Raw genomic sequence first — 16,762 nt, forward strand, 5'->3', positions numbered from 1 at the left:
CATCGTGTCTGGTTCTTCCACCAGTCCCTTTAGTCCTTCCCTGTTCCCAGAGACCTCCCTTCACACCTGTACTGTATTAGTCTTGTTTGCTCCACCCTAGTGTTCTCCACCACACCCTTGATGTTAGCCCATTTCCCTCCTTTTGTGCATGTCCTCCTACTCCAGCTGTGTCTCATTCTTGTGATTCGTTTTCAGTGTATATAAACCTGTGTGTTTCCCTTTGTTCTTTGTCAGTTTGTCTGCATTCATCCCTGTGTTCTTGGTGTCGTTCTCTGCTCTGTTTCCTGCCTGGTGTCTTGTGTTCTGTTTGGATTTTTTACCTAAATTCACCATATTATCACGGTAAGTTTTCACTTAGTTTTGACTCTTCTTTCATTTGGATTTCAGTTACCTGCCTGTTCTGGATGTTTTTTATTGGCTTTATTAAAGCTCGCTTTTTATTAAACCATAAACCTGCCTGCTGCTCCTCATTTGGGTCCTTCCTGAACTAATACATGACAGATATAAGCAAAAATCCAATATCGTGCATCCCTACTAAGAGGCTTTCTGTTCGGTACGCATTACAAATGGAGCAATATGTTGAACAATCCTATTGCATTAGGTAAATAAAATATACAGCTTAAGCTGTGTTTAATATAATGTTCTCAGTACCACTGTGCTAAACAAGGAAGACCACATGACAGAACAAGTGACATGCTGTTTGCCCCTCCCACCTCCAAACCAAAACATTTTACTCCAGTGAGACAAACTGGAAGGCTAAGCTAGCACATTGCAATGTGGTTATATGGCATATGGTTGGTATTCCCAGCATTCCCAGACCAGAAATAGAAGATCCTCTGATAACCTACAGGTCTGGTGTTTGGAGCCACTTCGGTTTCACTGTGGATTATCAAGACGATGTTGACAGGGAGAGTGGTGGACAAAAAACAACCGTATGTTGCATGTGCTACACAACAGCAGGTTGGGAATACTTCAAACATGTCAACTCATTTATGCTGACATCACCACAGTGTGTCAATCGATGGAACTACATGAAGACAAGTGGCAGCACAAGCTACAAGCTAATGTTCTCCCTGCAGCATTTATGCAGCCATTCCTATATGATTCAGACAGAGAAAAGGAAATCACTGCGGTGACTGGTACATTTGTAGCTGCGAATTCAGTAGTGGAAAACAGAGGCTTTATGAACATGCTTAATGTATTCGAGCCCTGTTTTATTCCCTCACGAGCCCATTTCAGACAGACTGTAATTCCTACTTTGCACAAAAAAAAAAAAAAAAAAAGAAGCCCAAATTACAATGTTAGTTTTTAAATGTTAGTTTTTAAATGTTTTTCAAAAACAAGGAAGTATCTGGCATTTCAGAAAGAGAATTGTTAATTTGTTTGTATTTCTTTATAACTACTATACTGCATTTTATATGTTATACGGAGCTGTTTTTGCTTCATAAGCTGCTAAGAAGACACCCCAGAGGATGGCCAACTCAGATATAGCTCCATCATTGTTCAAAGTCAAAAAGAACAGACTGTATGATGTTAGTTTTAATAAATAAATTGATTAAAATGACATGAATTTAAAAATCAAGGAATTTTCTCTGGCTTTTTTACAGTATCAAAAACGTACCATACCATGACACCACTGTGTCGAACAGAACCATTATATTTTATGAACCCTAACACCTCTAATGGTGATTACTCAAACACAAAAGACATTTTAAAGATGTCTGAGTACATTATGTTATTTGGTACCTGTGACAGAAAGACAGACAGTGAGTTACAGGGCACGGAGAGTTTATTTTGGGGATCTGGCACAGTAAATCTGTGCTGTGTTTCTGCCTGGGGAAGACATTTTTTATTCACCTCCTTTCAACCGGCTTACCCAGGCGCTCTGCTGACACTGTTCATTTCCCTGATGAAGGGGGCGGGTGAACTCTCTGCCTTTCATCTGACATGTTCAGCACTTGTAATGCCCTGCGCTAACACGCAAATATCACTATGATTATAATTAAACAACAACTTGTGCTGCAAGAAGGGATGAAGTCATCTAAGCCCCTTTGCACTATTCTTACTATTTCCTCATTACTGTCACGGAGATGATTTCATTATTCTACAGTCTCAGCTCTGTTTTAGGTCTCTTTAGGTCTATATGTTTCCTTTTCCCTTCCCTCTCTCTCAGTCAGCATACAAGAGGACAATTTAGCCAAATCTCTTCTGACCACACATCTTTTACCGTTCATGCCCGCTCGCCTCTGTTCCACCCCATTTTCCTCACCCACCTGATGATGTGGAAGATGGCCGATATTAGGAGCTCATTATAGATGGCCACAGCCATGTAACGAGGCTCGTGGAAAGCTGAGGGTACGGTGCGGACAGCGTAGCAGAGGTACACTCCCCACAGCAGGAACAGGAACTCCGCTAGACAAAAGAAACAAAAAGAATACAAGGAGGGTTAGAGGACTGATTTAAAGTCTTTAAACCTAATTATGAACATTAAATTAAAGACAAAAGAGTCTTACAGTAAGTCTTTGTATTCCCCTCCAGCTGGGACAAGCCTATATAATCCATAAAGTAGTATAAAATGCCTCCCTGAAGGCTTGAAACTTTTGTCTCTTTTCAAAGTACCAAACTCAATCTAAAGTTTTAAAGTAATAGTTCAACTTTTGGGAAAACATACTAATTTACTTTCTTTCCTCAGGGTGAGATGAGAAGATCGATACCACTCTCATGTCTAGAGGGACGCACCAAGCTGGAGCTGGGAGCCATTATATTAGCGTAGCGTAAAGACGAGATGCTGGAGTCAACTGCTAGCCTGGCTCCTTACAAAGTTAAATAACATGTCCACCAGCACCTCTAAAGCTCACTAATTAAAAAGCAGTATCTCCTTTGTTTAATTCATACACAAACAAAAAAGTGAAAATTCAAATTTCAGCCCAGCTAACCAAAAATGGTTGGTGAGCACGTGTTTTAGTTGACTGTAGGGCTCTGTACAGGCACAATGATGGCACCAGACTGTGACAAAAAGACCCTGAAACTTCCCCTAAATTGTTATTTTACTTTCTGTTCGTGTACGGATTATTCATATTAGATGCCTTAACGCATCTTGTTGACTTGCTGACTCATCGTATGTTACCGCGTGAAAAAAGACAACTTTTACATTTCTGAATCACTTTCCATTTTCCTCAGACCTGCATTTTGTTTTCGACAGTTACTGTGGTTGTTCATCTGTTCGTCATTTCCACTACTGAGGATAGTAACCGCAAAGAATTTACACTGATAATCTTTGGAAAGTGCTTGCATAGCTACCAGGAAAAACAAAAGTGCTATCCTTCACCTGTTTTGGCTCTAAAGGTTGACACACTTTCTTTGTACAGTAAATCGAGTCTTCATTTTCCCCGGATATCGTACCAGATGGCAGATGGCAGACGGTAGAGATGTGGACTCAAGTCACAAGTTTGATGTCTTTAGACTCAACATAATCATAATCATTCCCTCTTGCTCAAAGATTAAAAAATATGTTACTTAAATAGTGTGCCATGAATCAATTCATTACCTGAATCAACAAACATTACCCCTATTGTGGGACTTATGCAGGACTCTATCGGAAGGTTATTTCCTATATCTTGGGGGCATTTCCTTTTTTCTGGTGGGGGGAAGTTTCTAGTATTGGTGAATCTGTTTTATGGGGGGCGATCTCTTACAAGTACAGCTCTTGGTTGTGCATTGGGGTCCAAGCTTCAGTATGGTATGAAAGTCTGTACATTCTAGGGCTGCCTCCTAATAGTCGGCCAAGCGTTAATTGACCAGAGAGGCCAATAGTCGGCAAGATTTCATTGGTTGTTCAGTTGCAGAAAAACAAACAAAGAAACAAATCAACATGAAACTCTATTAGGAGCTGCGCCTTGTCAAAATAAATCCAAACCTATATGACTGGACCATGTGGGAATTTAATTTGAAAGGACAGACTCAGGAAGTGGCCACGCTCAGCAGTCAGACAGGAGTTGAGTTAATTTCCAGGGCTGGTACCTGTAGTCATCACACAGGCTAGTTAATAACATGTCGGGCAGGAAATCCAAAGTGTGGGATCATTTTGAGAAGGTGAAGGACGAACCCAAGGTGATATGTAAACTCATCTTCATTGGTCGACTACAAACATGACGTATCATCTGAAACATGGAAGTAGCTACATGCCCATTAGCCACTTAGCACAATCATTACTGCTTTGCCGACAGCGTCATTAACAGGCGGCTCGCTCAGTGTGTACGGGTTTGTATTTCTCTGTAATGTAGCACAGTGTTAACAATGTTACTGACACTATTCTTTCTCACACCTTCAACTCAAACCATTGTGTTGCCCCGCCCAAAATATATTATTTAATAATTAAATTAATATCATAAACATGCGGGCAGCTAGTTGACTAATGGTGCTAAATGACGACTATTGGTCGACTAGGAAAATTCTTAGTCAGAGGCAGCCTTGGTTCATTCTGAGGGTTGGCAGAGAACACTTGAGGTTTTTCTCCATGCTGCGTGAATTCAAGAGACTTGATTCCTCACACCGAGTCTGTCACTCCTTCAGAGAGGAGAATTTCCCTGACACTATTCATTCCCAGCCAGTCAACACTTAATTCCCCAGATGATCCTCTTTGTTTGGTGAAGTTACAGGAGATGAATAACTAATGTTACATTACTGAGCGCCAGTGAGAAAAAATGATACCAAAGATAGTTTTGTTTACATACAAAAACAACATGGACTTGACTAGGGGTCGAAAAGACCTGAGACTTTCTTGTGACTTGAAAAACTATGACTTGGTCCCATTTCTGTCAGACAGAACTGCATGGTGAAAGTGAGGCGTATAGGGAAGCAATCTAAATGCAGACAGTGTCATTATTCTACAGCCACTTCATTGTGTAATCAACATTTACGTCATAATTATAAGTCTATCTCCATTTTAAATAGTGGGCTTTAAGGGTGCTGGTAGGCAGCTTCACTTTTCAACAGAGCCAGGCTCGTCTTTTCCCCCTGTTAATAGTCTTTATGCCAATCTAAGTTAATCACCTCCTGGCTCCAGCTCTGCATACAGAGATGAAAGTGGTATCGATCTTCTCATCTCACTCTCAGAAAGACGTTTCCCTAAAATGTATCTCTCTAAATGTTGAACTGTTCTTTTGATCACTGATTAAGTCTGTGTTTTATTTGCATTTTAAATAAAAGCAGCAATGTTGCTCTGACTCAGTGTGGAAAACATGCAAAATGTAGATGCAGAGTCACTGGATAGAATACAGCATTAATGTTAATCAACACAATAAAGAAGTTGGAAGAGGTTGTTCCTCGACTGCCTGACCGAGCTTTGACACTTCGATGCTGATAGTGTTCACAACAACAATGAAGATTCAAATTTAGCAGCTCCTAATTTAGCAAGAGTTCCTCACGTTTGCAGTGTTTCCCCGAAGTGAGGCAGCTGCTTCATCGACAGTGTGATGACACCTTTTCTGCTATTGCCTAATCACACCAAGGTCACACAGCCCGCCTGCTAGTTACAGGAAAGATGTATTTTGGTCATATACTTCGCAGTATGTGTGCACAGATAGCTCATTATCATCTTGTCAGTGCAACGACATTTTAAAGAACTGAAAAAAAAAAAAAAAAATCAATATTAATTATTTAGAAGGTGATGAGGAGGATTCCTTTCGGGTTGCTGCATTTTGGAGGTATGAAATTATGTCTTGGAGCAAATTTAATAGATTTTAAATTTGGTGTACACTCTTTAAAAAAGGTGCTTATTAGAACCTTAAAGAGTTCTTCAACCTGTTATTATACAGGAGCACTTTCTGGATCCCAGTAGAACTTTTTATGAAGGATCCACCTGGAACTCTTTACAGGGTTCTATCTAGAAGCCCATATAAAAGGTTATACCTAGAGACATCTGTGAGAGGTTTGACCATTGAGCCCCTACAAGAGGTTCTATGTAGAACCCTTCTATGGTGTAATGGTTCAACCCAGAACCCTTTCTTACCCCTTCTCCTCCAACAATGAACGGATTTCAGTTCAATGCTTGACCATTCCAAGCATTTCAATCTAAAATAAATTGCTTCGAAACCCAAAAAGTTGGTTCCCAGTTAGAAAGTTGGTTCATGCCAAACTTTTTGATAAAAACAAATATCTTTAATGACAGAACAGAAACTGCAGGTAATCAATATGATCTGCCATTGTGTTACTACCATTTACTTGTATTGTGCACTGTGAAACACACTGTGTTGATGATGCATCCTTGATAACGGTAATGGTTCTACTCAAAACTGGTAGAAACAAGAGCTGGTTTGCTTGATAGCATCAAGGTTCCAAGAATCCTGAAAGGACCGGAGCTAACTTTGTGGAAAGGGGGTATCTGGGGGTTCTATCCAGAACCTCTTCACCTTCTAAGGGCGCTGGCAAGAACCTACCCAGGGGGCTCTACCAAGAAGTCTTTTATGTTCCACAGATTTCATCATAACCCAGCCAGGGGGTTCTACTATGAACCCTTTTAAAATCCAAGGGTTTAGTCTAGAATCCCACCAAGGGGGTTCTACTGAGAACCCTTTTGTATTTCAAGGGTTTCATCTTGATCCCACCCAGGCAGTTCTACCATTGCCCCTTTCATGTTCAAAAGGTTTCATCTAGAATCAACCCAGGGGATTCTACAATGAACCCTTTTAGATTCCAAGGGTTTCATCAAAACCCAGCAAAGGGGTTCTACCAAGAACCATTTTTAAATCCAAGGTTTTTATCAAGGATCTCTCCCAGAGGGTTCTACCATGAACCCTTTTATATTCCAAGGCTTTAATCTAGAGCCTACCCAAGGGGTTCTACCAAAAACACTTTTATGCTCCACTAATTATGGTTCTAGTCCAGGGCCAAGGGAACCATGTCAAGCAGCCTTGGTCTTCCTGAGGGCTGAAGGGCTGCAGCTGCTGTGGTCCAGCACAACCAACAACAATCACATTTTTAGGGGGCAGAGACTCTGTGAAATTACTACTACTACAGGCTTCAGTATTTCAATAGAACAGTGGATCTTAACTCGACCAGAATGCTTAGTGGAGGAGTGGACATTATCTCCACCCACTAACCAATTAATATAGTGTCTGTTCAATACAGGTACACAATTAACTTTAGTATAGCATGAAATGATGGTAAAGATATCAACTATGGGAAAAACACAAGTAAAATTAATTGATAACGGGGATTCCAGATAAATCTACATTTAAAGCTACCATTTAAAACATGGGTAAACATTTGAATATTTGAGGATGAGGATGTTTTAGCCCCCATGCTTCAACAGCCATTGAAGAACTCCTTCAAAAAAAAGGGCTTTTCAGAAGTAAATGGCTCTGGGTAGCATGACAGAAAGAAGCCTTTTGGAACCCTTCTCTCTAAGAGTGTGCAATCAAAAGATGATGCTAGTTTTACTACTAGTGGAAAACACCATGTTTTCAAATAAAAAATTGTTTTAGTTATCGTAATACTGCATATAGAAATTCCAAATAAGCATCAGCGGGTCAGATGTGAGCTATACGAGCTTGTTGTTTTGTTTGCAGACAGTAAAGAGCACCAAGAACCGTGCCAAGGACTGTGTTGGCATATGAGCCCATAAAGTCTTTACGGTGATTACAGTCCATTAATATTCATGAATAGGCCTAGTCTATAAATCATCACTAATTACTTGGTACTTAGCCTCTGAATCAGGATGCATGGAGAGCTGCTTGCTTGAGGGAAGGGATAACAATTCCAACTAATGCAGATTAATTGCGGATTCAAATGAATTGCTTATTGTTGACATTGTCAATACTGTTTTGCTTCAACTCTGCTTTGTTTTGCATTTCCAGACAAAAAAGGATGATTTATTCGTTTTTAGACCAACATGTGTTCCCTTGTCAGCATTATAACAAAACAAGCGAAAACACAAAAAAACCAATTAGATTAATTTTCACAAACACAACATGCACTGTTAAAATCCTCCACGGCAGCTTCGCAGGGTGCTTCCTGTCCTTCAGTGTAGCCTCCGCACAACAGTGTGTTCTCACTGGCTGTCACAGCGAACAGCGGGGATCCCTCATTTCCTATCTTGTCTTGAACGCACACGCAAATTCACACCGACACAAACGGATGCAAAACGGAGGGATTGCTGTGTTCTACGTGTTTCATCCCATTTATTGCGTTTGTGGGAAGCTGTCACACCACAAACACGCCGTCACTTCCTCTGAAGATGCTGCGTTCCTCTGTCGCCTCTCCAGAGTGTCCTTAGCTGTCCTCTCTCTTCTTCTTCTCTTCCTCTCGTGTCCTTAGCTGTCCTCTCTCTTCTTCTTCTCTTCCTCTCAAGTTCTCCCCCCCTCCTCCCTCCCCAGCTGGTGGAAAACTCTCTCTGCATCGTTTCCCACATCCCTCAGAGCTTCATACTTCACAGGCTCTACTCTTCTTTTTCCCTGCCACTTCCGTCTCTCTCTCTCTCTCTCTCTCTCTTTCTGTGTCTGCCTGTCCATCAGTTTTCAGAGGCGGACCAGGCTTCTTTTAGGGAGCCATCCTTTGCCTCTTTCTAAACAGGATTAGTCTCCCCTGCTGTCAGACTGGCTTCAGTGAGGTGCCCATCACTGCCTCCTGCTTCAAGAGTCTGTCATTAGGAAGCTACTGTAACACACACACAACCAAGGCCCTCCAGGTTCTCACCAGAAACATGAGGCAGAAAACCTGCAAATTCTTATCCATACAATCACCGTTAATGCTTGTTAGCTTGACTGAAGGGCTGGATATCGCTGTTCAATATCTTTGTTTGTTTTTGTTCATTTTTGGGTTTCTTGCCTTTATAGGATAGGACAGTTGGCGATAGGCAGGAAAGAGGGGAGAGAGGGGACGACTATCAGCAAAGGGTCAAAACAGAGGATGCTGCGGTAAGGACTCAGCCTTTCGTACATGGGGTGCATGCTCTAGCAGGTGACCTACAGGGCACCCCAGTACTCAATACCTCAAAGGTATCGACTGAAATAACCCAGTACCAAGTAGACCAAAACTTCTCCAGTCAAAAGATACATGCACTCGATCCATTTTGTAACCAGAGGCCTGTACTATGAAGCAGGATTTGGAGTAAGCGAGGTAACTTCAGTGTTAACTCTGGGTTTTCAGTACCACGAAGCTGGTTCTCTTTTAATCAGGATAAAACACCATGGTAAATCATACTGAACAGCTAACTTGCTCCAGAGCAGGTTAACTTCAGAGTATCTGATCACAACCTGTCAACACCCCAACCTCTGACCAATCAGATCACTGAAGAAAAGAGTATCCCAACATGTCAAAGTCTGGAGTGACAGGTAAAAAAGAGTAGCCTATATATTGTTATAGGTCAGTAGAATCATTTCATTGTTCCAGGGCTCTTTCCACTGGTTTTAACACAGAGCTTCGGCAAACCAACGCCTATTCTTTTTAAGGAAGCTGAGGAGTTTGATGTAGATAGGACTATCATTAAATTGTTCTTTTCTGCTTTTATTATCTGTTGGTTTGGTAATCTGAGCCTTGAAAACAAGAACAAGTTTTAGAAAATGATCAAGTTGTTCTGTAAGATCACTGGTGTTACTCTTAATAACCTACAGTGCATCTGTATGAAGAGAGGGTCACCTCTAAAGCTTGTCTCAGACTCTCAACATCCGCTTCACATTGAGTTTCAGATGCTTCCAACAGAGCAGAGGTTTAGCCTCCCTAAATGCAGCACAAAGCGTTATAGATCATGTTTTGTCCCGTCTGCTTTCGCTTATCTTAACAAGCATTGACCCTTAATGTCCATGATTTACCCCCGACAGTGTGTGATACTGGATACTGTGTGTTATGTATTGTACTGTCTGTTTTGTTGTACTAATGACTCCTCATCAGTCATTAACTTGACTACTTTTCTACCCTTTACTTCAGCAGCAGAAACAGTCTGGCATCATCAAGTGTTTTATATGACATATTCAGAGCAGTTTCATCATCATCCGACTAAATAGCAAAAAATACTCTATACTAATGTCACTTACAGCCTAGAGATACCTGCGCATAATTTAAGTCTTAGCCAATGGTGAATTTTTGGAGAGTATTTTCAGTGTTTCTACATTTTCCATTATAAGACTACAGAGTATCATTTACATTCCACGCCGTTGGCATTTCACTGTCTCACAGTCACAAACACTTTCAGTACCATTTCATCACATATCATAAGAAGCAGCCGACTTCATTCATGGTTCTGATGATGTCGCTCATAATTAACACCCCCGCCTCTTCCACATGAATGCGCTCATGGCTGAATAGGAAAACCCAGAATTGACTGAACTAGTTGATAACAGGCTCTTTAGTATCGGTTATCTAGACGATCAATGTTAGGGTTAGCCAAGACAGATAACGAAAAGATATCCTGGGTAAGTTGAACTGGCTTCTGGACTCAGATTTAAATTTCCATAGCCACATCAAATCCATAAAGTCATCTGCCTACTACCATTTAAACAACATCGCTAGAGTCAGAGGAATAATGTCAAAGCAAGACCTTTAAAGGCTCACCCACGTCTTTATTTCCAGTGGATTAGATTACTGCAGTGGTCTGGTTGTAGCCCTTTCTAAACAAGCTGTTCGACAACTTCAGTTTATTCAGAATGCTGCTGCTCTGGTCCTGACAAAAACTAGGAAATATAACCACATTACTCCAAGTCTAAAATCTGTACACTGGCTACCTGTCAATCAGAGAATTGATTTTAAAATCCTGCTGCTTGTGTATAAATCAATCTGTGGCTCAGCGCCTGAATATGTCTCTGACATGCTTGTGACATCTAGGACCCTGAGGACATCTGGGACCGACCTACTGACCGTCCATAGAGTCAGAACAAACATGGTAATGACTGCAAACTTATTTTTAAACTCAATTTTAAACAATCTTTTTATCTTTGCACCTCTTGTCTGCACTTTTGCTATTTTTAATGGTGATTTTTTTAAATTGTAAATCATTTAGTAATTACTTTTACCTTTCATATCATTTTTCTCTCCACTCTTTTATTGTACATCTGTATCTTTTATTATGTTTCATATTTTATTGCTCTGTAAAGCACTGCCCTGGTGTATGAAATGTGCTACACAAATAAAGCTGCCTCGCCTTGCCTACAGGTCAAAACTGGTACCTTTGTGGAGGACTCATTCTCAGAAAAAAAATTCTTAGAGTCTGGTTCACTAACATTTTATCGGCTACTCTGTTTATAATTTATGATCTATGGATGAATGTGAATCATAACAAAGGGAAACTCAAAGAGGTGTGAGCATAACATAGAAGACTGGGATGAAATATATGAAAGGAGAACAGAATATGGACAGTCAAGGTGAAGTCGCAGTGACAACAACATAAGAGATACACATTCAGAAACAATACAGTAAAGCAATTCATTTCACTTAAGCTGAGATAATAAAACCTTCAGACTGTGGTGAGTCGTCTGCTATTGTGCTTAGATTTGCTTTCAAATAATATAATGTAACACATTATATAACTGTATTCTGTGATAGATTATTGTCCAGATAAACCAAATAAATTGTCCTCTGGAAAGTCCTTAGAGACACGCTCGTGGTGAAGCACCGGAGAAATAAATGAGGGCCTTGGTGGCACCTCCTGCCCTCTGGAGGTGTTCTGCTTTAATGCTGGTGGCAGCCCATCACACTGTAAGAGAGGGGCACTCCATCCTGTTTATCAGAGCATCCCTTTGTTAACTTCATGCACAGCATTGTCCATTAAACTGCTGTGAGCAAACCCATCAGGCAAAGGTGAATCAAACAATGGACATGATCATCAAAATTCACAACTGCATCCATTTAACATCGAGTTCAGAGCAGAAGTTTTTCAAAATGCTGCTCTGGGGGCAGGGCACTGAATAAACAGGCCTATTACGGCACAATAATGTCTTCTGGCAAGCGGGCGGCATGTTTTGGAGCACTTTATGCCTCGCTTAAGGAGGTGGCTCTATTTATCTTTAACACGAAACCCGTCAAAGCAGAGAAGTTTATCACATTTATACGAGATTCCCCGGCCCGTACCTGTTTATTTCTGTCTGACATGATTTGTCACTCGAACAACAATGGATGCATTGTGCTTAAGACTTGCTGGAAATTTCAAGATGCAGTTTAACAACTTCAAACAGTTCTCTCTATTTGTGTGCAATCCATTTGCTGTCAGTGCCATCAGCTTCTATAAAGCAGAAGAGAGGAGTGCACTGTGAAAAATAAATGAGTCAGATATGGTGCAGCCACGCTACTGAAAGCTCAACTCTGAGAGGTCAGGGAGGTTTTCTTTTTGCCTTTCTGTAGCCATCCGTCTCTGTTTACCTTTTGACCATGCTGGCATTGGAGCTTCAGGACTTTAAACCCACTCATAAAAACATTGCTTCAGTCAAAAACTCCCCAAGGTAATTTTAAGTTTAATGAGATACTTACTCACAGGATACAAGATGGGAGAATTTGAAACCGTTTTAGGAATGTGTGTCTAAAGATTATTCAGTGCTGGAGGAAGTATTCAAATACTTAACTTAAAGTACATATACCACACTCTAAAAATACAGTCACAAGTAAAAGTCCTGCATTGAAAATGTTATTTAAAGGTATACTATGCAGAATTGTCAGTTTCGCCTCTCTATGTCTCTTGGATGCCTGCTGCTTACTGTCTGGCACCTGGTCCCAGGTGATGGCCAAATGAAGCCTCATGAAGCATTTTCTTTATTTTCTGAGCCCACTAGATGGCACTCACGGTTTAAAGCGAGAGGCTCAAAGAATAGCAATTCAGTGTGCTTTCAACCTTTTGTTGAACAAAAAGCGCCATCTAGTGGGCTCAGAAAATAAAGAAAATGCTTCATGAGGCTTCATTTGGCCATCACTGCTGGTCCCGACCTTGTTATAAAGCCCTGACCTCACCTGAGTGCTGTGGGGGTACACACCCACAAACATCCTGACCACAAAAAGAAGGAAATAAGAAAATACAGAAAGGGGGCAGAGTCTCTGCAGAAAAATACACCTTAGGAGTGGGTGATAAGTGATGACTGAGAGGGATTACTTCTGAGTCCATGCATTGTTTTTAAGTACAATCAGAGAAAAGTACTTCAAGTAAAAGTAGTAAATGCAGAAAAATTAAAAACAGTTTGATCAACCAAAATAATTACACTACTCAAAAGGAAAAGCAGCAAATCCTCATGTTTTAGAGCTGGAACCTTGAAATATTTTTGCATGAAAAGTGACTTATTCCTGATTTACAAAAAAAAGCTGCTGAATAATTTTCCGTCAATAGATCAATCGTTATAGCCACAAGTGCACATTTCCATAAGTTTAAGAGTGTCAACTAACGATTTGGGCAATTGCTAATTCCACTATGTGCAATTTCATTAATATTCAGCATGAAATTGTGGTTGAGTTGAGAGGGAGGGTGTTGCAAATTCTTTTTAAGTCCAGTGAAGGGTCTAAAGCAAATGTTAATGGTCCTGTGTTGTTTTTCTAAGTCAAAAATAAGGTTTACCAAATACTGTTTGCACAGTCCCTTTTTCTTTAAAAAAAATACTCAATACTCAAACTGATGAATTTATTCTCAAATCAGCTGGTGATTGATTAGACTTAGGTTAGATTTCAACAACAAATTTACTAATAATTAATCACGGCAGCTCTAATAAGTTTTGTGTGTAAAAATCTTAATTTGAGGGGCATTGGTGGCTCAGTGGATAGAGCAGGCGCCCCATGTACAAAGGTTTAGTCCTTGCTGCAGCTGCCGCAGGCTCGCCTCCAGCCTGCAGCCCTTTGCTGCATGTCATCCCCCCTCTCTCTCTCTATTCACGCTATACTGTGCTAACATTAAAGGCACAAAAAGCCCCAAAGATAATCTTAAATAGAAAGTGGCATGAAGTTATAATAGGCATGTAAAGTACACGTACTTTAAATTTGTACTTAAGTACATGTAATTAGATTCCGCCACTGAGGCTAATCAGTGCATGAATCAAACAAAAGCTCCCTAAAGTTAGAGGAACAGCAACAACACAAAAAACACAGCTTTCCTCTTACCTGTAGCGCTATATATCAGCCTAGATTGTTTTGGTGTGAGTTGCAGAGTGTTGGAGATATCAGTCGTAGAGACGTCTGCCTTCTCTCCAACATAATAGAATTAGATGGTACTCAGCTTGTGGTTTCATGTAGGAACTTCTTTCCCTACTGAACTACACCCAGCAACTGTATCACCGTGCAGAAGGAAGCATGCATCTACTGCTGGCTTACCTAGCACCACTGAGCTAGCTAATGTTACAGCTCAGCCGAGGACATCTCACCCTGTCACGGGCACAAGCCTCTCGTCCATGAGTGGATGCACGCTTCCTTCTGCTCGGTGATACAGTTGGTGGGTGTAGTTTGGTAGGAAGAAAATAGTTCCTACACGAAACTGCTCACAACAAGGTCTGTGGATTATCTTGAGTAACCAGGTCATGATTTCTGGAAAGAGACATTGATGTTGAGTTTTTCAAATGTATTTTTTGGTGCTTTGAGCACCACAAGCTGAGTGACATCTAGTTCCATTATATTAGAGAGAAGGCAGACATCTCTACAGCTGATATCTCCAACACTCAGCAACTCACACCAAAGTAGGACCACAATGTCCTCACTTGTTTCTCGTCCTGTAAAGACATCACTACACATTGGCTATCCATAAATAGAGAGAAGACACACACTTACCGACGGCCATCATGTAGTCCCATCGATCCAGCAGACACATGCTGAACTGCAGCCCCTCTGGGGTGAGGCCTGCGGTGATCAGGGCCCGACTCAGCTCAGGGTTCTGGCACACCGCAGACGTCCAGGCCACCAGGAACCACAGCACCACCACCAGGATCACCACCAGCAGCCGCAGCACCCGCCAGCTGGTCATGTAAGGCGTCCTCTGGGCCGTGCGGGATAGGAATACCTTTAACACCCTGGGGGAGGGAGAGAGAGGAGGAGGAGGACAGCAGGAGCCTGAGTGCTTGAGACTGCTGGGTGAAATGATGATGAGCAGTGTAGGTGAGTAAGAGATGCTCTGCCTGCGACTGACAGCTCACGCCTCCGGCTGTTGCTCTTACTAACATGCTCGGTTAAATTAAAAGGATCAGGGAGAAAAAGGCACTATTATTTCAATTCATTCATGTTGGCTTAAATCATGTTGTAATATTTCATGTGCTGAGAGAAGACATGAACAGAGGGCAGGAACATGTCTGAGAAAGCAAATTTGTTTTTTTAACAACTTGGTATTTTCTCGAGGGTGTCAGTTTTTTAATTTTTCAGTTTGGAGATGGTTCAACAAATACGGCTGGAACCCGCCTGAACGCATGCAGAGGCAGTTTATTTATAAGTTGCACAGTACAGTATCTCTACCGCACGCACACAAGACAATACCGCCTCTGTAAAGGGAATTAAAAATGCAACACATCAGCCAGAATAGTTTTAGAGTGATCTGATGCTGGGATGCTGGGAAAGGACAAAGACAGCATGTAGTTATATAAATATCACCATGCAGACACACAAACAGTCACTTCTCTGTTTACTATCGTCTCTGCGCGGTGCTCATCTGCTCTCTCCCGACCAGACTGTGACAAATCTATCTTATCTCTGATATATTCAGTGGGACCGGGCTGTAAGAGCTTGGCCCCGGGGCACACTTCACACCCAGCGAGTGCGGGAAAAAATCTAATTGGTAATTTTGCCAAGGGAACACTCTGGGCGGCCTTTGACCCCCTTCTACCATATCGGCAACACTTGCTCGGAGCTGATGAGCAGGAAGTGAGTGTGTCTGAATGGATACTTTGGCAGATAGACGGAACCTGATGTGAAATTCAAATGTGCTTATTGACTGCGCACATGTGTGTGAGTGCAGACTGAGAGGGAGCTGAATTATTGAAACTGAGAAAGGCTAACTCACAGGGCAAGTTAATATCAGGAGGGGAGAGAGGAGGGGAACAAGGGAGAGGAGAGAATATGAGGTGAGGAGAGGAAAAGGAGATGGATGGGAGGACACAAGGAGAGGAGAGGATATACAAGATGAAGATAGGAGAGCAGAGGTGAGGAGACAAGGAGGGATTAGGAGACAGGGAGGGGAGAAGATAGGAGTGAAGGTGAGGCAAAGAAAGGAGAAAAGATAGAAGACAGAAGAAGAGAGAATATAAGGAGAGGAGAGGAAACTAGGAGATGAGAGGGCAGGAGAGGAGGGGAAGGAAGAAAGGAGAGAAGACAGAAATAGAGGAGGACAGAGAATATGAGGTGAAAAGAGAAAAAGGAGAGCAGAGGAGACAGGAGGACACAAAGAGAGAAGAGGATTTACACTAGGAAGAATTGAGAATAGAGCTGAGAAGACAAGGATGGGTTAGGAGACAGGAAGAGGAAAGGAAAGGACATGAGAGGGGAGGAGATCAGGAAAGGACACAAGCAGAGGAGATGAGGAGACAAGGAGATGAAAGATGAGATAGGAGGAGAGGAGGGGGGATATGAGATGAGGAAAAGACAAGGGGAGGAGAGGAGACAGGAGAACACAAGAGGACGGGACGAAATGAGAAGAGAGGAGATAGGACGAGAGGAGGAGAGAGAATATAAGGAGACAAGGAGATGAGAGATAAGGGGATAGGAAGAAAGCAGAGGAGACAGGGAGAGAGGAGGAGAGAACAGAAGAGAGGAGACAGGAGACATAAGACATAAGAAGAGGAGACCACTCAGGAAGAGGGGAGAATAGAGGTTAGGCGACAAGGAG

The 16,762-nt window shown here is 41.7% G+C and overlaps 1 protein-coding gene across 1 annotated transcript in view; it reads right to left on the minus strand.

Annotated features, from left to right (window-relative positions):
- LOC126382784 (probable G-protein coupled receptor 158) overlaps window positions 1–16,762 on the minus strand; it is a 130,294-nt gene that overhangs the window by 20,757 nt on the left and 92,775 nt on the right. Inside the window, exons 7-8 of the mRNA XM_050032856.1 lie at window positions 14,722–14,960; window positions 2,274–2,412 (exon numbers count right to left, since the gene is read on the minus strand). Coding sequence (XP_049888813.1) covers window positions 2,274–2,412; window positions 14,722–14,960 — 378 coding nt within the window. The remainder of the gene's footprint in view (window positions 1–2,273; window positions 2,413–14,721; window positions 14,961–16,762) is intronic.

Source organism: Epinephelus moara, chromosome 21, assembly GCF_006386435.1.
Source record: "Epinephelus moara isolate mb chromosome 21, YSFRI_EMoa_1.0, whole genome shotgun sequence".
In the NCBI taxonomy this organism is placed as follows: Eukaryota; Metazoa; Chordata; class Actinopteri; order Perciformes; family Serranidae; genus Epinephelus; species Epinephelus moara.